This window comes from Erinaceus europaeus, chromosome 5 (assembly GCF_950295315.1).
Source record: "Erinaceus europaeus chromosome 5, mEriEur2.1, whole genome shotgun sequence".
In the NCBI taxonomy this organism is placed as follows: Eukaryota; Metazoa; Chordata; class Mammalia; order Eulipotyphla; family Erinaceidae; genus Erinaceus; species Erinaceus europaeus.
In genome coordinates, this window is record NC_080166.1 from 57,671,076 (window position 1) to 57,694,866 (window position 23,791).

The 23,791-nt window shown below is 44.2% G+C and overlaps 1 protein-coding gene across 6 annotated transcripts in view; it reads left to right on the forward strand.

Annotated features, from left to right (window-relative positions):
• The window catches only part of NAV3 (neuron navigator 3), a 666,403-nt gene that overhangs the window by 608,077 nt on the left and 34,535 nt on the right, over positions 1–23,791 (forward strand). For all 6 annotated transcript variants that reach the window (XM_060191355.1, XM_060191352.1, XM_060191353.1 and 3 more), the window contains 4 exons: positions 518–690; positions 3,727–3,880; positions 5,635–5,809; positions 19,903–20,000. In XM_060191355.1, the coding sequence (XP_060047338.1) occupies positions 518–690; positions 3,727–3,880; positions 5,635–5,809; positions 19,903–20,000 (600 nt within the window). The remainder of the gene's footprint in view (positions 1–517; positions 691–3,726; positions 3,881–5,634; positions 5,810–19,902; positions 20,001–23,791) is intronic.

Consider the following 23,791-nt stretch of genomic DNA (forward strand, 5'->3'; position numbering starts at 1 on the left):
CACAAACCATGGTATCAATTATTTCTTTTTTAAAAAATATTTATTTATTCCCTTTTGTTGCCCTTATGGTGTCCCCCCCTGCAGATGGGGAGTGGGGGCTCAAACCCCTGTCCTTGATTATAGTTGTAGTTATTATTGATGTCATCGTTGTTGGATAGGACAGAGAGAAATGGAGAGAGGAGGGGAAGACAGAGAGGAGGAGAGAAAGATAAATACCTGAAGACCTGCTTCACCACCTGTGAAGAGACTCCCCTGCAGGTGGGGAGCCGGGGGCTCCAACCAGGATCCTTAAGCTGGTCCTTACGCTTTGTGCCACCTGCCCTTAACCAGCTGCGCTACCGCCCGACTCCCGGTATCAGTTATTTCTAGACATTCTGTGTTGCACTTGTTAGTATTCTGTTTAAAGATACTGAGCCCTAGGCAGTGGCTAGAATGTCAGTAGCCAACTAACCTTCTAAAGCAGACCTCAGTCAAGGCCCAGTTAGACTGTGAGAGACCATTGCTATCTGTCTTTCAGCTGAGAAGCTCATTCAAGCAAGCCTTTGGGAAGAAGAAGTCCACCAAGCCGCCTTCCTCCCACTCAGACATTGAAGAACTAACAGATTCCTCCCTCCCGGCCTCCCCAAAATTGGCCCACAATGCTGGTGACTGCAGCTCAGCCTCCATGAAGCCCTCACAGTCCACCTCAGCGTAAGTTACTCCTTTAGCAAAACATAAGAGGCCTTTTGTCCGAAGCTCAGAAGTGCACAACCACGGGGCCAAGATGGTGGCGCACCTGGTTGAGCGCACACATTACAGTGACCTAGGACCCGGGTTCAAACCCTTGGTCCCCCACCTGCAGGGGGAAAGCTTCATGAGTGGTGAAGCAGGGCTGCAGGTGTCTCTCTGTCTCTCTCCCTCTCTATCTCCCCACCCCTCTCAATTTCTCTCTGTCTCTATCCAATAATGAATAAATAAATAAGTTCACAACCACAGTGTCACTCCTCTGCCAGTCATATCCAACCCTTCTTCAAGAAGGGCAGGGGGCGTTTATTCATCTTCCATTCCTCACGTAGTGTTGCATTTGCGTGTCTCTTAATCTCACTCTCCACTCTTATGAATCACTTTTCTCCCTTCTGTCCAACTTGCCTTTGTCATGCACCTGTCAAACTGGCTCTGAATGCAGGTTACCCCTTGTCTGGCCACCAAAGAAACGACAAAATGGCCCAGTGACTTACAAGCACAGATCCCGGTAAAATGGAGTGTGATGCATGAGAGCCTCAAGGATCCCAGTTCTAACCTTGCAGTGTGTGTTGTTGCTTTCTCTCTAAAACCATTTGCATGTTGTGTGAAGGTATGAACCTCCTCTGTCTTTCTGATTCTGAGCTCAATTTCGGTTCCTCAAACCAAATCACAGTCCATTTGTCTTTAATCTTATTAGATAATCACTTGTAGCCTTTCTGTAATAGCCTGCTATTTTTTTTTAAATATTTATTACTGGATTGAGACAGAGAGAAATTGAGAGGGGCAAGGGAGATAGGGAGAGAGACAGACACCTGCAGCCCTGCTTCAATACTCATGAAGCTTTCCCCCTGCAGGTGGGGACCAGGGAACTTTGTGCACTGTGACATGACCAGGCCATCACCTGGCCCCAGTGGCCCACTATTTGATGTTTATAAGAATGAAACACTTTAAGGGAGTCAGGCGGTAGCGCAGCAGGTTAAGCACATGTGGCACAAAGAGCATGGACCGGCGGAAAGATCCCGGTTCAAGCCCCCAGTTCCCCACCTGCAGGGGAGTTGCTTCACAAGTGGTGAAGCAGGTCTGCAGGTGTCTGTCTTTCTCTCCTCCTCTCTGTCTTTCCCTCTTCTCTCCATTTCTCTCTGTCCTATCCAACAACGAGGACATCAATAATAACTACAACAAGGGCAACAAAATGGAATAAATAAATAAAAATAAATTTAAAAAAAAGAATGAAACTCTTTAAATGAGAGGATCATGTATTCTGATATCTTGATACTTAAATCTTATTCTTTTCTTGTCTGAACAGTATCTAACATAGAACTCTCAGACAGAGCAAATGCCATACAGGATGATTCAGGACACTACTACATCCTATGTATCTTGATCATTTCATTCTGTTTCATTTCTTCTTCTTTTTTTAATTGCCACCAGGGTTATTGCTGGGACTTGGTGCCTACACTACAAATCAACTGCTTCTGGTAGCCTTTTTTTTCCCTTCATTTTTATGCTTTCTATTTTTATTTGACAGAACAGAGAGAAATTGAGAGGGATGGGGTAGATAGAGAAGGAAAGAGAAAGATAGACACCTGCTGAACTGCTTCAAAGCTTGTGAAGTGCCCCCCCCCCCGCAGATGGGGAGTGGGGGCTCGAACCCCTGTCCTTGCTTATAGTGGTATTTGTGCTTAAGCTGGTGTGCCACCATCCAGCCTCCTAACTTGATTTCTAAGGGAAGCAGAACATAGCACTATCATTTTGTCATAGTCCCCACATTTAAAAGGGAAAACATAGTCCCTAAGAGAAAGGATGTCTTTTGAAATAGTTCCTATCAACCTATTATAAAACAGCTCCAGAGACAGGACGTCAATGACCTTTGAGTAACCTCTGACTAACTTGTGTGTTGAGTTGTTGTTTAGCTTTATTGGCTATGATCTCCTAAATCAGCTGAGCCTACCAGGGGGATTATATAACCCTCATTCATTATTTAAATGTCCTTAGCTAATCTCTCTGATTTATTGTTTAAAATATTTATATTGGATTTGCATGGTCACTTGAGGACTGCATGGGGGCAAATAAGGTTACATAAGGTCTTATAAAAGGGGAAATTAGTGTTTTAAAGACATAGCAATTGCATGTTAAAAAAAAAAGAATATCTCCCATGTTGCAAGTAGAGATTAATCAGGGGGTTGAGGAGAGAGCATAGTGGTTCTGCAAAAAGACTTTTGTACCTAAAACTCCCGTGTCCCAGGTTCAGTTCCCAGCACCATCATGAGCCTAAGCTGAGCAGGCCTCTGGTGAGAAAAAAAAAAAAGAAAGAAAAATGTCAGTCTCTTAGACTGAATTTTAAGGAAAAATAAGTTGTTAATTGGAAAATTATAGAATGAGATAAAGTAAGCACTATTAGCCTTATAAGTATTATAAGGAATTTTGAACTTTATTTTTTTTCTGAATTTTTGTTAGTGGTTTAATAATAATTAACAAGTCTGTAAGATAACAGGGATACAATTTCACACAGTTCCCACCACCAGAGTTCGGTGTTCCACCCCCTCCATTGGAAGCTTCCCTTTTTTTTACCCTCCTAGGATAGGATGGACCAAGATTCCTTATGGGGAGCAGAAGGTGGGAGGTCTGGCTTCTGTAATTGCTTCTCTGCTGGACATGGGTGTTAGCAGGTGGATCCACACCCCCAGCCTGTTTCTGTCTTTCCTTAATGGGGCAGATTATCTAATGTTAGATGGTTTTCAAACTTTAGAATAGAGCAAGAAAAGATGAAGAGGAAACTACAGCTACTGTGTTCAGTTTTGAGCCCGGTGACTGTATTACTGTCTATAAAACCCTTTTTCCTTTTCTCTAGGTCTTGCCAGCAGCACATCATTTCTGTGCCTGCTGGCTAATGTTTTGGTTCAGCTTTCAAAAGAAGCTGTTGCTTCTTTCCTAATCCTCTGGTTTCCCATTCCCCCCTCCCTGCCCTCCTCCTCCTGCTGATTTGCATATTTCCTTCTTCAGGATCTGTGAATGCACAGAGGCTGAGGCAGAGATAATTCTGCAGCTAAAGAGTGAGCTCAGAGAAAAGGAATTAAAATTAACAGATATCCGGCTGGAGGCTCTCAGCTCTGCTCATCATCTGGACCAGATCCGCGAAGCCATGAACCGGATGCAGGTCAGTGCTGAGAGACCTTCAAAGGACAAACTGAAGGGAGAGACTGACAAACAGTGCTGCTCCTGGGTTTCTCTCGCCTACCACAAAGGCAGCTCTCACACTCACTCCCATGCCTTCTGCTTCTTCAGTCTCTGTAACTCATTTCTTTTTTAAATTTAATCCTTTCATCTGTTTTTAAAAATATTTTTTATTATCTTTATTTGTGTATTGGATAGACAACCAGTAACTGAGAGGGAAGGGGAGATAGAGAGGGAGAGAGACAGAGAGACACTGGCAGTCCTGCTTCACCACTTGTAAAGCTTTCCCCCTGCAGGTGGGACCCAGGGCCTTAAACCAGGGTCCTTATGTATTATAACACATGCAGTCAACCAGGTGTATCACCACCTGCCTCACCCCACCTCTTTTTTAAAAAAAGAAATATGAGTGATTTCCAAGGTAAGATAACAGAGGTAGGTGGCCAGGGGGTGGCACTCCTGGTTGAGTACACATGTGCTATCCAATAAAGAAACAAAGATAATTAAAAAAAATTAGGGGGGTTGGCGGTAGTGCAGCCGGTTAAGCGCATGTGGCGCAAAGTGTGAGGACTGGCATAAGGATACATAAGGTCTGAGCCCCCGGCTCCCCACCTGCAGGGGAGTCACTTCACAGGTGGTGAAGCAGGTCTGCAGGTGTCTGTCTTTGTCTCTCCCTCTCTGTCTTCCCCTCCTCTCTTCATTTCTCTCTGTCCTATCCAAAAATGATGACATCGACAATAACAATAATAACTACAACAACAATAAAAAAATAAGGGCAACAAAAGGGAAATAAATAAGAAAAAAAAGAAAAAAAAAGAAAAGCAGGTCAAATCCGTGGACAAAATTCAGATGTGTGAGAATTCACTAAATCAACAAAAAAAATCACTAAACATGAAATCCCAAGCTAGGAGGAGAATAGATAAAGAAGGAAATAAATAAAGAAGGAAATTAGAGGGTCAGGTAGTAGCTCAGAGGGTTAAGTGCACATGGCGCAAAGTGCAAGGACCTGCGTAAGGATCCTGGTTAGAGCCCCTGGATCCCCACCTGCAGGGGGGTCGCTTCACAAGCAGTGAAGCAGGTCTATAGGTGTCTGTCTTTCTCTCCCCCTCTCTGTCAATTCCATCTCCATTCTTCCCTGTGCAGGGCTAGCGTGGGGGTGCCTCTTCTAAGGCGAGTACTCTCTGGGTTGGAGAGAACGCAACCGTAGTCAGGCTGGGCTGTTACTCACTCAGCAACAGTAGGGAGATGACTCAGGAACCAAACACATGGCGGCGAGGCAATGCAATATCTTTATTGATCAGAGAGCCCAGGCTTTTAAAGGGCAGACCCGGAAGTGGCAAGTCGGAAATGGAAATGGCTAGGAAAGGGGCAGAGAAAGGCAAAAGGGGAATGGTAATGTAGGAACTTACTTAACAACTGTTGCTAGGGTTTTAACTGATAGGATTAATAATACCCTGGAGGCAGGGTGGGTCTTGAGGGTAGAAAGAAGATAGATCAAAGGAATGGAATGGGTGGGGATCTTTCAGGCAAAACAGTGATTATGTAGATAGGCCATAGTATCAGGAATGCAGGGTGCTTTGTGAGACTCCTCACAATTTCCTGACATCCCTGTTTGACCTGGGCGGAGCATATGCTTTATGCTAACAACAACAGAAAGGAAGCAGATTCCCTGTGATAAAAGAATCCAGTGTTGTTCCCAAGCCAGCTCGGTGACAGTCTTATTTCCCATCTCCTCAACAGAATGAAATCGAGATACTGAAGGCTGAGAATGACCGGTTGAAGGCGGAAACAGGCAACACAGGGAAGCCTGCTCGCCCTCCCTCAGACTCCTCCAGCACAGCTTCCTCCTCCTCTTCACGGCAGTCTCTGGGGCTGTCTCTCAACAACCTAAACATCACGGAGTCTGTCACTTCAGGTGAATTGGTGCAAACACCCTCCTGGTTGTAAGCAAACCTATAGCCCACCCAGGGAGAGGGAAACACTAGACTAGGGAGACACCTTACTCACCACTACTCTTTTTAAAAAAAATTTATTAGTGATTTAGTAATGATGAAAAAGACTGTAAGATCACAGGGGTACAATTCCACACAGTTCACACCACCAGAGTTCCCTGTCCCGTCTCCTCCACTGGAAGCTTCCCTATTCTTTATCCCTCTGGGAGGATGGACCCAAATTCTTTATGGGGAGCAGAAGGTGGGAGGTCTGGCTTCTGTAATTGCTTCTCTGCTGGATATGGGTGTTGGCAGGTGGAGCCACCTCCCAGCCTGTTTCTGTCTTTCCCTAGTGGAGCAGAGCTCTGGGAAGGAGAGGTTGCTGGGCACATTGGTGAGGTCCTCTGCCCAGGGAAGTCATATTAGAGTCATGGTAGCATCTGCAACTTGGCGGCTGAAAACATTAAGATATGAAGCAGAACCAATTGTTTGATAATCAGGAAACCTAAAGTTAAGAATATAGCAGATGAGATTTGGGGTCTTTATGTTGAAAGAAGCTAGGAAGTCTATTTTAGGGATAGTCCAAGGAGCCTATGACTTTACTAATTTTTGCCTGAGCCCAACAGCTAACATGCAGGTGGGTAAAGATATTGTCTGAGGAGATGGTGTCAGAGTTGGGAACAGGACTAGAAAACTGGATCAGTGCAGAGAGAAGCTCTCAGCTACCAGGCCCCCATCATCAAGGGCCCTACTCAGGGAATCCTGCCATTCCCACACAGATTTGACGGACCTAGACCTCTAACAGTTCCCTCTCTCCATCACTGGTCATCTCCATCAGGAACAGCATCACGGACCCGATTGTGGGCCTCTCCAGGATATTTCCTTCAGTGTAGACCAACAGTGGTAGGGACTGCCCTGCTCTCTGAAGGGAGACTAGGTTAACATACTCTGCCATTTGAGGAAGATGGTTCCTGAAATGAGTGCAGCCTAGACTGTTCCCAGCTGTGACCATGGACTGCGAGCTCAGACTGACAGGGACTCAGAGGTTCCTGTTCTAAATATGAATAGACATAGGTCTTAGGTCAGATTGATGGGGTTTACAGTTAATAGTATTTGATTTTTTTATTAGTGATTTCATAATGATGAAGAGGATTGTTGATAAAAGGCATACAGTTCCACACAGTTCCCACCACCAGAGCTCCATGTCCCATCCCCTCCATGGGAAGCTTCCCTATCCTTTATCCCTCTGGGAGGATGAACCAGAATTCTTTATGGGGAGCAGAAGGTGGGAGTTCTGGCTTCTGTAATTGCTCTCTGCTGGACATGGGTGTTGGCAAATGGATCCACACCCCAGCCTGTTTCTCTCTTTCCCTAGTGGGGCAGGGATCTGGGGAGTGGAGGTTCCAGGACACACTGGTCATCATTCCTCTTATTAATACTCCCTTCAGAAAGTTTGTTCTCTCATGCTCAAAATCAGTCCTGTTGTTCGATTATATGTTCATGCTACTTGTAGATCTGAAGGAAAGTTCTCACGAAAGTGTGGAAACCTCTAGAGAGATAGTTTTCTAACTGCTTGTATTCCTTCGTAACTGCATGCAGATCGTATTCTTAGCAATGTTTGGGAGTGATCATGAATTTACTAGTAATAGCCCTGTACACGTTTATTTTTATTAGTTATCTATTTATTTTACATGAGATCTAATTTCACGGGAGGGCAGGGGAGAGAGGCAGAGAGAGGAGCTAGAGACAGACAGAGAATGACAGAGGCAGAGACAGAAACAGTGCAGATGGTTCCAAAGATCAAATTAGATGACTCAAAGGTCTGTGCTCTCTCAGCCCTTCCTTCCTTCCTTCCTTCCTTCCTTCCTTCCTTCCTTCCTTCCTTCCTTCCTTCCTACCTTCCTTCCTTCCTTCCTTCCTTCCTTCTTTCCTTTCTTCCTTTCTTCTTCCTTTCTTTCTTTTTATAGGCAAACAAGGGGCATTTCAAAATCAACCATGATTCCCTCCTCCTTTTTAAATTAGTGATTTAATAATGACTGACAAGACTGTGAGATAACAGGAGTACAATTCCACACAGTTCCCACCACCAGAGTTCCCTGTCCCCTCCCCTCCACTGGAAGCTTCCCTGTTCTTTACCTCTCTGGGAGGATGAACCAAAATTCTTTATGGGGAGCAGAAGGTGGGAGGTCTGACTTCTGTAATTGCTTCTCTGTTGTACATGGGTGTTGGTTTATGGATCCGCACCTCCCAGCCTGTTTCCATCAACCCAGATTTTAGTAACTCTTTAAACTTCTAAAGCACAGAACCAATGAGGACTAAAAAACTAATTCAAGTAATGGTTTCAAAATTTTATACAATTTGTTTCAGAAACATATTTTTCCAAAATAGGAAAAGAATCTGCCTCTATGTGAGAATTAGTCAATCATGTAGTCCTAATATCCATTGCTAACATTTCCTTACGGCCAAATTTTCAGCCCGTTTCTACCTCCTTACAATTTTACAGTATCCATATTGCACAGAGGCTACTTTTCCTTATATCTGGGCCCATTCCTAAACTGGACACGAGAGAGGGTATATTGTGGTTTTATTGACAGAAACAAGGTCCTGCTTATGATGCCACTGCAAACAAGGCTATATGTCGGAATGTTGTCCTAACATCAGAGTAACTGTTCAGTTATAAAATCTAATGGCTCCCCACGGCATTGCATCATTTTATGTGTGAGGATGTAGTTCAGACTTTCATGAGGATCTGATGGCATTGCAAAGACCGGCCACCAGAGGACACTTGAACTCAGTGATTTCATACAGGTTCCTGGGTAACTTTTGCTTCTAGTCCAAATAGGACTGGAAAGCTTCATTTACACTAAAATGGAGATGATGAAGACAAAAAACAGAAAAATAAGTCAGCATGCTGATGGCAGACTCTCTCGCTTATGAAAATTCAGTAGTTTAGAAATTCTACCCTTGCATATAGGCCTTTCTGATTATCAATGGCCCACCTGTGTTCTTTTTTTTTTTTTTTTTTTGCCTATGAATCCACTGCTCCTGGAGGCTATTTTCCCCATTTTGTTGCTCTTGTTGTGGTTATTGTTATTGTTGTTATAGCTGTTGTTGTTGTTGGATAGGACAGAGAGAAATGGAGAGAGGAGGGGAAGACAGAGAGGGGAAGAGAAAGACACCTGCAGACCTGCTTCACCTCTTGTAGCCCACCTGCATTCTTTACACGGTCCTACAAAAGATGCACAGGGACTCCCTCAAATCCAGGGAAAGGCATTTCTACCGTTTGGTGGAGAGAGGGAAATAAATTCCAAGGATATTCATAGTATTTGGTTACCAAGAAAAGATAGAGACCTGTCAGTGGCAAGTGAGTTTCTAAACTCTTTGGTTCACAGGAGGCTATGAGAAGATGGTGGTCATTTGAATGTATAGATGACGTGGGCAGTGGTTAAAGCTACTTTGTCAATAAAAGCTTAAATATATACTTATTTTAATTATTATTTTATTTGTTATTCGATAGAGACAGAGAGAAATTGAGAGATAAGGGGGAGATAGAGAGGAAGAGAGACAGAGAGACACCTGCAGACCTGCTTCACCACCTGTGAAGTGACTCCCCTGCAGATAGGGAACCGGGGGCTTGAACCAGGATCCTAACCAGTCCTTGCGCTTTGTGCCACATACACTTAACCCGCTGCACTACCGGTCGACTCCCTCAAATATATACTTCAAATGCTTTAGCAGTGTGCTGTACACTTGCTTGTCAACATGAGCCTGACAGAAATGGAGCCTATTCTTGGTGGATGTAATTGGTGTGTCTGCATCTGGGACCTCACAGCTAGAAGAAACGGAAGGCGGGAAACAGGCTGACAGACTGACCTAATGGCAGGGCATTAGAGCCTGCTTGAAGACTTTATTTCAGCCTGTAGAATATGACGAAACTGTAAAGAAAAGTGAGCTTGATTCTGAAGGTAGCATAGAAAGAAAATCCTGTTTTGTGAAAACTAGATATCACGTAGAAATAAAATGTACGGGACTCAGGCGGTAGCACAGTGGGTTGAGCACACGTGGTGCAAAGCATAAGGACTGGCTTAAGGATCCTGGTTCAGGGCGCTTTGCAGGCAGTGAAACAGGTCTGCAAGTGTCTATCTTTCTCTCCTTTCTGTATTCCCCTCCTCTCTCCATTTCTCTCTGTCCTATCTATTAACAACAATATCAATAACAACAACAATAATAACTACAACAACAATAAAACAAATAAGGGCAACAAAAGGGAAAAATAAATAAATGATAAAATAAATATTTTTGAAAAAAATAAATAAAACATACAATTTCTGTATTCATCAGACTGAGGTATCACTGAGAATTTGGGATGACATTTTGGGGAAAGTAATTCTTTTCTTTTGCAAAAAATATACCTCCCCCCACCCCCACCAGAGCAATGTTCTGCTCTGGCTTATGCTGATGTTGGTGGGGGGATTGAACCTGGGACTTAGGAACCTCAGCATGAGAGTCTCTTTGCATTAAGCTGTCTACCAAAATATACTTTTCTACCACCACTCAAAAATATACTTTTAAAATCATATGTCTTATCATTTATTTTTAGTCCAGGGTATTTATTAATATTTTTCCATAGGTTGCTTGTGTCTGAACTAAGAAAAATTAAATTACATGACAGTAAAACAATTTTATTTAAGTGTTCTCTTGTTGAGTGGACTCAAAGTTAAAAATAAGTACATTAAGCAAAGAGAAAAAAAAAAAGAAAGAACTTGAAGAATGATTAGGTAGTTACCAGAAATGGGAAGAAGAGTGGTAAAGTCAGGACAAGGGGGCAAATGTACAGTAAAGAATAGAATTAGGGGGCCGGGCAGTAGCATAGCGAGTTAACTGCACAGGACGCAAAGTGCAAAGACCAGCATAAGGATTCTGGTTCTAGCCTCTGGCTCCCCATCTGCAGGGGAGTCACTTCACAAGCGGTGAAGCACATCTGCAGGTGTCTTTCTTTCCCCCTCTCTGTCTTCCCCTCCTGTCTCCATTTCTCTCTGTCCTATCCAAAAATGATAACAGCAAAGGCTACAATAACAACAACAACAACAAGGGCAACAAAATGGGAAAAAATGGTGTCCAGGAGCAGTGAATCTGAGTGCAGGAACCGAGCCCCAGAAATAACCCTGGAGGAAAAAAAAAAACACACATCTAATTAGACTTTAAGGAATTAAGTTGATGTGATATAGGACTTGATGTGTCTAGTATAATGTTTCTTTTCAGTGACATACACCTGAAACATATATATTATAATGAAGTACTATGCTTAAAAAAGCAAAAGTCAAGAGTCAGGCAGTAGCACAGTGGGTTAAGAGCACGTGGCCCAAAGCACAAGGACCTGCATAAGGATCTTGGTTTGAGCCCAGGGCTCCCCACCTGCAGGGGAATCTCTTCACAGGCGGTGAAGCAGGTCTGCAGGTGTCTATCTTTCTCTCTCCCTCCCTTATCTCCATTTCTCTCTGTCCTATCCTACAATGATGACAACAATAATAACTACAACAATTTAAAAAAAGGACAACAAAAGGGAATAAATAAATATTTACAAAAAATATTTTTTAAAAAGCAAAAGTCAAAAGTATGATACCTCTTTTACTGCACTATTATTATCATTATTATTTTAATATTTATTTATTTATTCCCTTTTTTGCCGTTGTTTTATTGTTGTAGTTATTAGTGATGTCGTTTTTGTTGGATAGGACAGAGAGAAATGGAGAGAGGAGGCGAAGACAGAGAGGGGAGAGAAAGATAGATACCTGCAGACCTACTTCACCACCTGTGAATCAACTCCCCTGCAGGTGGGAAGCAGGGGGGGAAGGGGGGCTCAAACCAGGATCCTTATGCTGGTCCTTGTGCTTTTGCGCCACCTGCACTTAACTTGCTGAGCTACCACCCGACTCCCTATTGTTATTTTTATCAGAGTGCTGCTCATATCTGGCATATGGTGGTGCTGGGGATTGAACCTGGGACCTTGCGGCCTCAGGCATGAAGTCTCTTTGCATAACCGTTATGCTATCTCCCCCTGCACCCTACTGTCAATTTTTAGCAGGAAAATTTCTCTGATATTTAGGAAGCTATTTTAATTAAAGGTATGTGCAGGAGGGAGGGTTACTGACAAGTGCCCATCTCCTGGGAAAGGTTCTAAATATCTAGTCAGTCAAGGAGCCCGGTGGTGACACACCTGGTTGAACACACATGTTACAATGCACAAGGACCCAGGTTCGAGCCCCGGTCCCCACCTGCAAGGGGAAACCTTTGCAAGTGTGAAGCAGGGCTCCAGGTTCTTTCTCTCTCTGTGTCTCTCTCTCTCTGTCTCTGTCACTCTCTCTCTCTCTCTCTGCCTCCCTCCCTCCCTCCTTCACTTTTCCCCTCTCAATTTATGGCTGTCTCTATCCAATACATAAATAAAGATAATAACAATACTAAAATAAATATATATCCAGCCAAGACAAAGGTTTTTAAAACAGTAATCTGCCTTAGGTGAGCATTTCACTTGAAATAACCTCTGCTCAAACCCGCTTTATGTTTTCTTCCTTGAGTGTTTCTTCAAGAGATTGTATTATACTGAGGGAAAGAGAGGTTCAGAGTGAGTCAGAATGTCGTTCTGCACTGTCAGTAGGAGTTGTTTGACAGGAGGGGTTAAGATGTACAAAGACAGGAGTCAGGCTGTAGCTCAGCAGGTTAAGTGCACGTGGCACAAAGCGCAAGGACCAGTGTAAGGATCTTGGTTTGAGCCCCTGGCTCCCCACCTGCAGGGAAGTCTATTCACAGGCGATGAAGCAGGTCTGCAGGTGTCTGTCTTTCTCTCCTCCTCTATGTCTTCCCCTCCTCTCTCCATTTCTCTCTGTCCTATCCAACAATGATGACATCAATAACAACAACAATAATAACTACAACAATAAAATAACAAGGGCAACAAAAGGGAGTAAATATATATATATATATATATATATATATATATATATATATATACATATATATATATATATGAAAATATTTTTTAAAAAAAAGACGTACAAAGACAGATGAACCAAGACATGGGTCACTGATCAGGGAAATCCTTATGGGTCTTTATGTCAAGCATGATATGACCTTTACCCATTTCAGCCCCCTCCTTCCTTCCTTCCTTCCTCCTTCCTTCCTTCCTCCTTCCTTCCTTCCTTCCTTCCTTCCTTCCTTCCTCCTTCCTTCCTTCCTTCCTTCCTCCTTCCTTCCTTCCTTCCTTCCTTCCTCCTTCCTTCCTTCCTTCCTTCCTTCCTCCTTCCTTCCTTCCTTCCTTGCTTGCTTCCTTCCTTGCTTCCTTCCTTCCTTCCTTCCTTCCTTGCTTCCTTCCTTCCTCCTTCCTTCCTTCCTTCCTTCCTCCTTCCTTCCTTCCTCCTTCCTTCCTTCCTTCCTCCTTCCTTCCTTCCTCCTTCCTTCCTTCCTTCCTTGCTTCCTTCCTCCTTCCTTCCTTCCTTCCTTGCTTGCTTGCTTCCTTCCTTCCTTCCTCCTTCCTTCCTTCCTTGCTTGCTTCCTTCCTTCCTCCTTCCTTCCTTCCTCCTTCCTTCCTTCCTCCTTCCTTCCTTCCTCCCTCCTTCCTTCCTTCCTCCATCCTTCCTTCCTCCCTCCTTCCTTCCTTCCTCCTTCCTTCCTTCCTTCCTCCTTCCTTCCTTCCTTCCTTCCTTGCTTCCTTCCTCCTTCCTTCCTTCCTTGCTTCCTTCCTTCCTCCTTCCTTCCTTCCTTCCTTGCTTCCTTCCTTCCTCCTTCCTTCCTTCCTCCTTCCTTCCTTCCTTCCTTCCTCCCTCCTTCCTTCCTTCCTTCCTCCTTCCTTCCTTCCTCCTTCTTTCCTTCCTTCCTTGCTTGCTTCCTTCCTTGCTTCCTTCCTTCCTCCTTCCTTCCTTCCTCCTTCCTTCCTTCCTTCCTTCCTTCCTCCTTCCTTCCTTCCTCCTTCCTTCCTTCCTTCCTCCCTCTCTCCTTCCTTCCTCCTTCCTTCCTTCCTCCTTCCTTCCTTCCTTCCTTGCTTCCTTCCTTCCTCCTTCCTTCCTTCCTTCCTTCCTCCTTCCTTCCTTCCTCCTTCCTTCCTTCCTCCTTCCTTCCTTCCTTCCTCCCTCCTTCCTTCCTCCTTCCTTCCTTCCTTCCTTCCTTCCTCCCTCTCTCCTTCCTTCCTCCTTCCTTCCTTCCTCCTTCCTTCCTTCCTTCCTTCCTTGCTTCCTTCCTTCCTTCCTTGCTTCCTTCCTTCCTTGCTTGCTTCCTTCCTTCCTCCTTCCTTCCTTCCTTGCTTCCTTCCTTCCTTCCTTGCTTGCTTCCTTCCTTGCTTCCTTCCTTCCTTCCTCCTTCCTTCCTTCCTCCTTCCTTCCTTCCTTCCTTGCTTCCTTCCTTCCTCCTTCCTTCCTTCCTTGCTTGCTTCCTTCCTTCCTCCTTCCTTCCTTCCTCCTTCCTTCCTTCCTTGCTTCCTTCCTTACTCCTTCCTTCCTTCCTCCTTCCTTCCTTCCTTCCTTGCTTCCTTCCTTCCTTCCTTGCTTCCTTCCTTCCTCCTTCCTTCCTTCCTCCTTCCTTCCTTCCTTCCTCCCTCCTTCCTTCCTTCCTTCCTCCCTCCTTCCTTCCTTCCTCCTTCCTTCCTTCCTCCTTCCTTCCTTCCTTGCTTCCTTCCTTCCTCCCTCCTTCCTTCCTTCCTTCCTTGCTTGCTTCCTTCCTTCCTTGCTTGCTTCCTTCCTTCCTCCTTCCTTCCTTCCTTCCTTGCTTCCTTCCTTCCTTCCTTGCTTGCTTCCTTCCTTGCTTCCTTCCTTCCTTCCTCCTTCCTTCCTTCCTTGCTTCCTTCCTTCCTCCTTCCTTCCTTCCTTCCTTCCTTCCTCCTTCCTTCCTTGCTTGCTTCCTTCCTTGCTTCCTTCCTTCCTTCCTCCTTCCTTCCTTCCTCCTTCCGTCCTTCCTTGCTTCCTTCCTTCCTCCTTCCTTCCTTCCTTCCTTCCTCCTTCCTTCCTTCCTTCCTTGCTTCCTTCCTTCCTTCCTTGCTTCCTTCCTTCCTTCCTCCTTCCTTCCTTCCTCCTTCCTTCCTTCCTTCCTTGCTTCCTTCCTTCCTCCTTCCTTCCTTCCTTGCTTCCTTCCTTCCTCCTTCCTTCCTTCCTTCCTTCCTTGCTTCCTTCCTTCCTTCCTTCCTTGCTTCCTTCATCCTTCCTTCCTTCCTTCCTTCCTCCTTCCTTCCTTCCTTCCTTGCTTGCTTCCTTCCTTGCTTCCTTCCTTCCTTCCTTCCTTGCTTCCTTCCTTCCTTCCTCCTTCCTTCCTTCCTTCCTTCCTCCTTCCTTCCTTCCTTCCTCCTTCCTTCCTTCCTCCTTGCTTCCTTCCTTCCTTCCCCCTTCCTTCCTTCCTTCCTTCCTTGCTTCCTTCCTTCCTTCCTCCTTCCTTCCTTCCTTCCTTCCTTCCTTCCTCCTTCCTTCCTTCCTCCTTCCTTCCTTCCTTCCTTGCTTCCTTCCTTCCTCCTTCCTTCCTTCCTTCCTTCCTTCCTCCTTCCTTCCTTCCTTCCTTCCTCCTTCCTTCCTTCCTTCCTTGCTTCCTTCCCTCCTTCCTCCTTCCTTCCTTCCTTCCTTCCTCCTTCCTTCCATCCTTCCTTCCTTCCTTCCTCCTTCCTTCCTTCCTTCCTTCCTTCCTTCCTCCTTCCTTCCTTCCTCCTTGCTTCCTTCCTTCCTCCTTCCTTCCTTCCTTCCTTGCTTCCTTCCTTCCTTCCTCCTTCCTTCCTTCCTTCCTTCCTCCTTCCTTCCTTCCTCCTTCCTTCCTTCCTTCCTTCCTTCCTTCCTTCCTTCCTCCTTCCTTCCTTCCTTCCTCCTTCCTTCCTTCCTTCCTTCCTCCTTCCTTCCTTCCTTCCTTCCTTGCTTCCTTCCCTCTTTCCTCCTTCCTTCCTTCCTTCCTTCCTCCTTCCTTCCTTCCTCCTTCCTTCCTCCTTCCTTCCTTCCTTCCTCCTTCCTTCCTTCCTCCTTCCTTCCTTCCTTGCTTCCTTCCTTCCTCCTTCCTTCCTTCCTTCCTTCCTCCTTCCTTCCTTCCTTCCTTCCTTCCTCCTTCCTTCCTTCCTTCCTTCCTTCCTTGCTTCCTTCCCTCCTTCCTCCTTCCTTCCTTCCTTCCTTCCTCCTTCCTTCCTTCCTCCTTCCTTCCATCCTTCCTTCCTTACTTCCTCCTTCCTTCCTTCCTTCCTTCCTTCCTCCTTCTTTCCTTCCTCTCCCCTTCCCTCCCTCTGTCTGTCCCTTCTTCCCTCCCTCCCTTCTTTTCTTCCTCCCTCACTCTCTTGGTCCTTCTCTTCCTCCTTTGTTTTCTCTTCCACTTCTTCTTCCTTTCTTCATCCTTCCCTCTCTCTTGTCTTCCCTCCTTCTCTCCCTCCCTTCCTTCTTTTCTTTTTTCTTTTTAATTTTTTAAAATATTTATTTATTTATTTACTTACTTATTCCCTTTTGTTGCCCTTGTTGTTTTATTGTTGTAGTTATTATTGTTGTTGTCGTCGTTGTTGGATAGGACAGAGAGAAATGGAGAGAGGAGGGGAAGACAGAGAGGGGGAGAGAAAGATAGACACCTGCAGACCTGCTTCACCGCCTGTGAAGTGACTCCCCTGCAGGTGGGGAGCCGGGGTTCGAACCAGGATCCTTACACTGGTCGTTGTGCTTTGTGCTACCTGAGCTTAACCCCCTGTGCTACCACCGGACTCCCTCCTTCCTTCTTTTCTTCCTCCCTCTCTCTCTCTCCTTCTTTCTTTCCCTCCTTCTCTTCCTCCTTTCCTTTCACTTCCACTTCTTCTTCCTTCCTTTCTTCTTTCCTTCCCTCCTTCTTCTTTCCTTCTTTCTTTCCTTCCTCTTTTTCTCCTTTCTTTCCTTCTTTATTTCTTTTCTTCCTCCCTCCCTCCCTCTCTCTTTACTTCCTTCCCTTTCTCTCTCTCTCCTTTGCTTTCTCTTCCATTCCCCTTCCCTCCCTCTCTCCCTCCCTTCCTCCTTCCTTCCCTCCCTTCCTCCTTTCCTTTCTTCCTTCCATATTTCCTTCTTCTTGTTTTAATTCCTCCTATAACACCGCTCAGCTCTGACTGATGGTGGTGCTGGCTAGGGAACTGAACTTGACACCTTGGAGCCTCAGGCATGAAAGTCTTTAGCATAAACATTATGCTATCTCCCAGGCCCCCAAACTTCACTTTTCCCACTCCTCTCACTCTCCTTGGTCTCTCAAAGCCACTTACTCTCCACAACTGTCTGTCCTTGAGAACACCCACCTACCTTTTCATCCAGACCTTTGCATTAATTAACCTGGGTTCTTGCTGACTGAATCTCTCTTCCTCAGTCTTCAGCCTCCTATCTCATCTGTAAATCTCCCTTCCAGGGGGCATGTCTTCCAGGATAACTAGTCCCATCTACATAAATGCTCCCTTCCCTTACTCTGTTTTCCTGCCCTATGCCCTTTATGCCTTGCCCTGAACACACTTTGAAATGACTTTGTTGGTGACATCTGCTCCAGTACATCTGGAAGCTCTTTTTTTTTTTCCGCTTTTCACTTGCCTGTTACTTCTGCGAACCCAGCACATTTTCTGATATTTCTATGCACACCACACATGTGGATTATTGGTAATTGGGGATAATTGAGCAAAGCTCTAAAGATGTCAATTGGCCCTAAACTATGAGAGGTTTATATATAAACATCCATGAATAAGCCATGCAGAACTTCAGAGGAAAGGAACAAGAGACCCCAAGTTACACAGATACTTAAGGAAGAATTCTGTTTTTTGAGTGAGTTAGGTAGAATCAGTGTGAGAGGCTAAGACAATGACAGTCTGACAGAAATAACTGACTTCTAACAAAGGAGGATATCTTTGATTAGATAATTTAATTTAAAGAACTTAAGAATTATTAGTGGGGCTGTGTGGGCACACCTGGCCAAGTGCACATGTTACAGTGCACAAGGACCCCGGTTCAAGTTCCCAGTCCCCCCTCTGCAGAGGGAAAGCTTCACAAATGGTGAAGCAGGTCTGCAGGTGTCTCTCTGTCTCTCTCCCTCAAGTGCGTGACGTGGATTCTGTGTCTGAGGGAAGGTTATGTGTGTGGCTGTGGATATGTTATGTGTGTCTGATATTTCTCCCTTGCTCTCAATTTCTGGCTGTCTTTATCCAATGAATAAAACAAGATAATAAAAATTTTAAAAATACACTTAGGGGGTCTGGCAGTAGTACAGCAGGTTAAGCGCACATGGTGTGAAGCACAAAGATGAGTGTTAAGGATCCCGGTTCGAGCCCCCGGCTCCCCACCTGCAGGAGGGTCACTTCACAAGCGGTAAAGCAGGTCTGCAGGTGTCTATCTTTCTCTCCCCCTCTCTGTCTTCTCCTCCTCTCTTGATTTCTCTCTGTCCTGTCCAACAACAACAACAGCAATGGTAACAATAACAGTAATAACAATAAAGAAATACACTTTAAAAAGATTTGCTATCAAAAATCCCCCTATTCCTCAAGTTTTAAAAGTTTCTTTTAATTATGATGATCTAAAAACTGATGTCTTTTACTCCTTTCTTTGTAAGAATGTGTATTTTTATTAGAATGATATTTTGATTAAAATATTGTTTTATAATTATATAGTCGAAGCCCTTACCTCTAATTTTTTTTCCTTCTCTTTTATTCTTATTTATTTGTGATTGGATAGAGAGAGAGAAATTGAGAGGGGCAGGGGAGATAGAGAGGGAGAGAGTCACCAGCCGCCTTTTTTCACCACTCCTGATACTTTCACCCTGCAGGTGGGGGACAGGGGCTTTAACTCGAGTCCTTTTGCACTGGGTCCTTTTAGCCAGGTGCACCACCGCGTGGCTCCAACCTCTATAAATTTTGGAGTGGGAACAATCGAGTGGTGGGGTCCTTTTGCACTGGATCCTTTTAGCCAGGTGCACCACCGCGTGGCTCCAACCTCTATAAATTTTGGAGTGGGAACAATCGAGTGGTGGGGTCCTTTTGCACTGGGTCCTTTTAGCCAGGTGCACCACCGCGTGGCTCCAACCTCTATAAATTTTGGAGTGGGAACAATCGAGTGGTGGGGTCCTTTTGCACTGGGTCCTTTTAGCCGGGTGCACCACCGCGTGGCTCCCACCTCTATAAATTTTGGAATGGGAACAATCTAGTGGTGTTGTCCCAAGGGCAATGTGCTGTTTAGCACATGACTGAGTTCCCTTTGCTCCCCTTCATGGCAAGCAGGGCCCTCGCGCAACATCACTGTCAAAGAAAAATAATCTATCTGGGATAGTTTGGTTTAATGACTCTGCAAATTGGACACTAATGTCTTGGCTTTTGAAGATTCATCTTTGATAACATTTAAAGACTGGTGCTTTAAAGGTTGTATAGCTTTATCGTAGCTGTGGAATGCTTAGCTAATTACCAGAATACTATTTTGGATTAAATCTCTATGTATACAGAATCCTAGAGAGAAATAACTAACGCTTCTGTAAGGAAGTCTAAGGGTGTCAATATTCAGTAACAGCACCTAATAATTACATGTGCAAGGTAAGTGGTGATACAGCTGGATATGTGCCAAATGCTTGAACATAATTTCACCTGACAGTTAATCTCAGCACCTTTGCTTTTAGAAATTACATGGGTATTGAGCTTGCATAGTTTAGATTGGATAGAAAAATCAGACTGCCTTTCAGTTTGTCATGGTTACAATGGTGACTGAATATTACTCAGGTATCGCTCAGACCTCTACATAAATGACAAAAGAACTTCCTGTATTCCCTCTTCCCAAGGGGATGCCTGGACTCGAGCCAGATGATCTGTGGAAGCAGAAATCAATTCGTTGATGGAAACATTAAACCAACTGCAGTGATTCAGCTTCTTCAAAACTGAGAGAGAGGGAGAGAGAGGGAGACAGAGAGAGAGAGAGAGAGAGTAAGAGAAGAAAAAGAAAGAAGGAAGAGAAAGGAAAGAAAGAAAAGCCAGTTAAGCTAGAATGAGAAGCAGAGAGTCTAAGTATTTCCATGGAAAGATGTAAAACTGTGAGGGCAGAAGAGCTTGGTAAGAAAGGACCCTGAGCTAACATGTCCTTGTGAATCTGCTTTCTTATGGCAGATATTTTGCTAGAAGACGCCGGAGATGCCACTGGACACAAAGACAGCCGAAGTGTGAAGATCCTGGTCTCCATTAGCAAGGGCTATGGCCAGGCAAAGGTATTTCTGATTCTACTGCTGAAGGGTCAAGATGCTGTGATGTATTTGATTTTTGAACATTTCCTCTGAGGTCTGTTCTATTCACAGCGTTTGTCTTGGCGTTAGCTTAATATGTTAATGAAAGTTCCATAATTAGAGACTCAGAATAGCATCTCTTTAAAAAGCAGAAATGTGTTTCAGTATGTCATGTCCATTTAATTAAAGCAGTTTGTGTCGGCTCATTTATATTATTATTATTATTATTAGTGATTTAATAATGACTAATAAGAGTGTCAGATAACAAGGTATAATTCAATACAGTTCCCACCACCAGAGTTCCCTGTCCCACCGCCTCCATTGGAAGCTTCCTATTCTTTTTTTTTTAATTATTATTACCTTTTGTTGCCCTTGTTGTTTTATTGTTGTAGTTATTATTGTTGTTATTGATGTCATTATTGTTGGATAGGACAGAGAGAAATGGAGAGAGGAGGGGAAGACAGACAGGGGGAGAGAAAGACACCCGCAGACCTGCTTCCCCACCTATGAAGCGACTCCCCTGCTGGTGGGGAGCCTGCTTCTCAAACTGGGATCCTTACGCAGGTCCTTGCGTTTTGCTCCATGTACGCTTAACTTGCTGCGCTACCACCTGACTCCCAAGCTTCCCTATTCTTTATCCCTCTGGGAGGATGAACCAGAATTCTTTATGGGGTGTGGAAGATGGGTGTTCTGGCTTCTGCAACTGTTTCTTTGCTGGACATGGACATTGGCAGGTGAATCCACACCCCCAGCCTGTTTCTGTCTTTCCCTAGTGGGGCAGGGCTCTGGGGAGGGGAGGTTCCAGGACACGTTGGTGAAGGTCTGCCTGGGAAGTCAGGATGGAATCCTGGTAGCATCTGCATCTTGCCACTTTGAATTCTAAAGCTTATTAAAATAGTTTTTCCTATCTAGCATCTTGCATAACACAGTCTTTTGTATCCATCATCTAATGTAGGTAATATTTATGATGTTTTTCAATAACATGTTGCAGCTATCAATTTAGTCTTTTAAAAAGTACTTTGTTGGGAGTCAGATGGTAGCACAGCAGGTTAAGCGCAGGTGGCATGAAGGCTCAAGGACCGGCTTAAGGGTCCCGGTTTGAGGCCCCAGCACCCCACCTGTAGGGGAGTCTCTTCACAGGCGGTGAAGCAGGTCTGCAGGTGTCTATCTTTCTCTCCCTCATGTGTATTCCCCTCCTCTCTCCATTTCTCTCTGTCCTATCCAACAACAATGACATCAATAACAAAAACAACCACTACAGCAACAATAAGAGAACAACAAGGGCAACAAAAGGGAATAAGTAAATAAATATTAAAAAAAATTTTTTTTTTTAAAAAAAAGACTTTGTTGGGGGCACAAAGCGCAAGGACCGGTGGAAGGATCCTGGTTCGAGCCCTGTCTCCCCACCTGCAGGGGAGTCGCTTCACAGGTGGTGAAGCAGGTCTGCAGGTGTCTATCTTTCTCTCCCCCCTCTCTGTCTTCCCCTCCTCTCTCCATTTCTCTTTATCTTATCCAACCACAACAATAATGACAATAACAATAGCAAGAACAATAACAACAATGGAGAAAAAAATGGCCTTCAGGAACAGTGGAGTCATAGTGTAGGCACTGAACCCCAGTGAGAACCCTGAAGGCCATATATATAATTTTATTTTAATGAGAGAGATACAGGGGGAAGGACAGAGACCAGAGCATGATTATACTCTGACTTATGGTGGGGCAGGGGATACAACTTGGGACCTCAGAGTCTTTTGCATAACTTTATGCTATCTCCCTGGCCCCAGTATGGTCTTTGTATAAAGTGAAGATTACAGGCCATATGACTGTCCAAAGCTCTGGAAAAACATTTTATACTAAACTCAGTATGACAAATTCCATTGATGCCTCTTTTATCAGTTTTTAGCAGGGTCTTAGCAGTTAAGTATTTCCGTTTTTCAGGAATCAAACCTTGCCTTCAAGTTGGCAGTGCCATTCCAAATCTAATCCTTTTTTAAAACGAAAAATGTCATGTCAAGCTGGATTTGTAGTTGAGTGGACCAAGAATACAAATTTTCTAGCAGCCAAAAACAACAATTTTTTTTTCCCACCAAGGAGAAAAGAATATTGTAATTTTTAAATGGTCAGAAGATTTAAGTTTGAAAAATGAGATAGACCTTGTGAATTCTTAGACTAAGCAACTATTCCAAGAATTCTAGTGCCACAAACTTTCTGCCAAAGATGCAAGTATAGGCTGGCTTCCCCCCATGTGTGGCTTAAAAAAAAACAACTATATTTATTTATTTTTAAGAGGAGCACTGCTCAGCTCTGGCTTATGGTGGTGCAGGGGATTGAACCTGGGACTCTGGAAGCTCAGTCTTGAGAGTCTCTTTGCAGAACTATTATGCTCTCTACCCCCTGCTCTTTTGGACATTTTCTAAGAGAAGTATTGGCTTCAACTTCAAGTTATAGCTAAGTAAGACCAACTATTTATTTTTCTTCACAACTATGCGATTATTGCAGATGAAGAAATTGAGTTGGAGCCAGAAAAATGACTCTAGGCTACAGACTATATTCTATTGATTATCTGAATGTATGTGCCGGTGTGGTTTCACTAATACATGTGGCCATTTCTAATCATAATAAAACTAGTTCCAACTAGATTGTCAATTCTTTTTACTTTTTCGATAAATACAGGCATGCCTCAAAGTCCTCATAGTATGGAAAAAGATAATATGTAGGTCATCCTTTTATTATTATTATTATTTATAAAAAGGAAACACTGGGGAGTTCAGTGGTAGGGCAGTGGGTTAAGCACACATGGCGCAAAGCACAAGGACCGGTGTAAGGATCCTGGTTCGAGCCCCCAGCTCCCCACCTGCAGGGGAGTCACTTCAAAGGCGGTGAAGCAGGTCTGCAGGTGTCTATCTTGCTCTCCCCCTTTCTGTCTTCCCCTCCTCTCTCCATTTCTCTCTGTCCTATCTAACAACAATGGCAATAATAACTATAACAATGAAACAAAGAGGGCAACAAAAGGGAATAAATATTAAAAAAATAAAATAAAAAGGAAACACTGACAAAACCATAGGATAAGAGGGATATAACTCCACATGATTCCCACCACCAGAACTCTGTATCCCATCTTCTCCCCTGATAGCTTTCCTATTCTTTATTCCTCTGGAAGTCTGGACCCAGGGTCATTGTGGGATGCAGAAGGTGGAAGGTCTGGCTTCTGTAATTGCTTCCCTGCTGAACATGGGTGTTGACGGGTTGATCCATACTCCCAGCCTGTCTCTTTCTTTCCCTGGTGGGGTGGGGCTCTGGGGAAGCAGAGCTCTAAGACACCCAAGTGATTGCATGAGCCCCTGGGTGGGGGTAGGTCTTTAATTACTTGTTTCTAGCAGAAGAATAAACAAAACTTCACTTAACCTAAAGACCCAATAATAAAAAATTGGCTGGTAATCTATAGTATCTTTGTATTAGATATGTTCCTTTGCTGTTGCTGCTGTTAAATTGCTGGGGACTTCGCCATTGGTGACAATGTTCATTTGTCATCTTATAGTTCTCAGGTCAAGACTCTATTTGGATTTAAGGGGCAAGTTCTTTTTAAGTTCTGATAGGTTCAACATGGGACCTATTCTGGGAATATACAAGTGCCGTACTACCCTAGATATGTTGCGCTGGATGGGATTTTAGAGCTAATCTAAATTAATATTTGGGAAGACTACATCTTGGACTCAGATAAAATCACAAAAATAATAATATGATTAAGTTTTAGGATGATAGCATTTTTTTTTTTT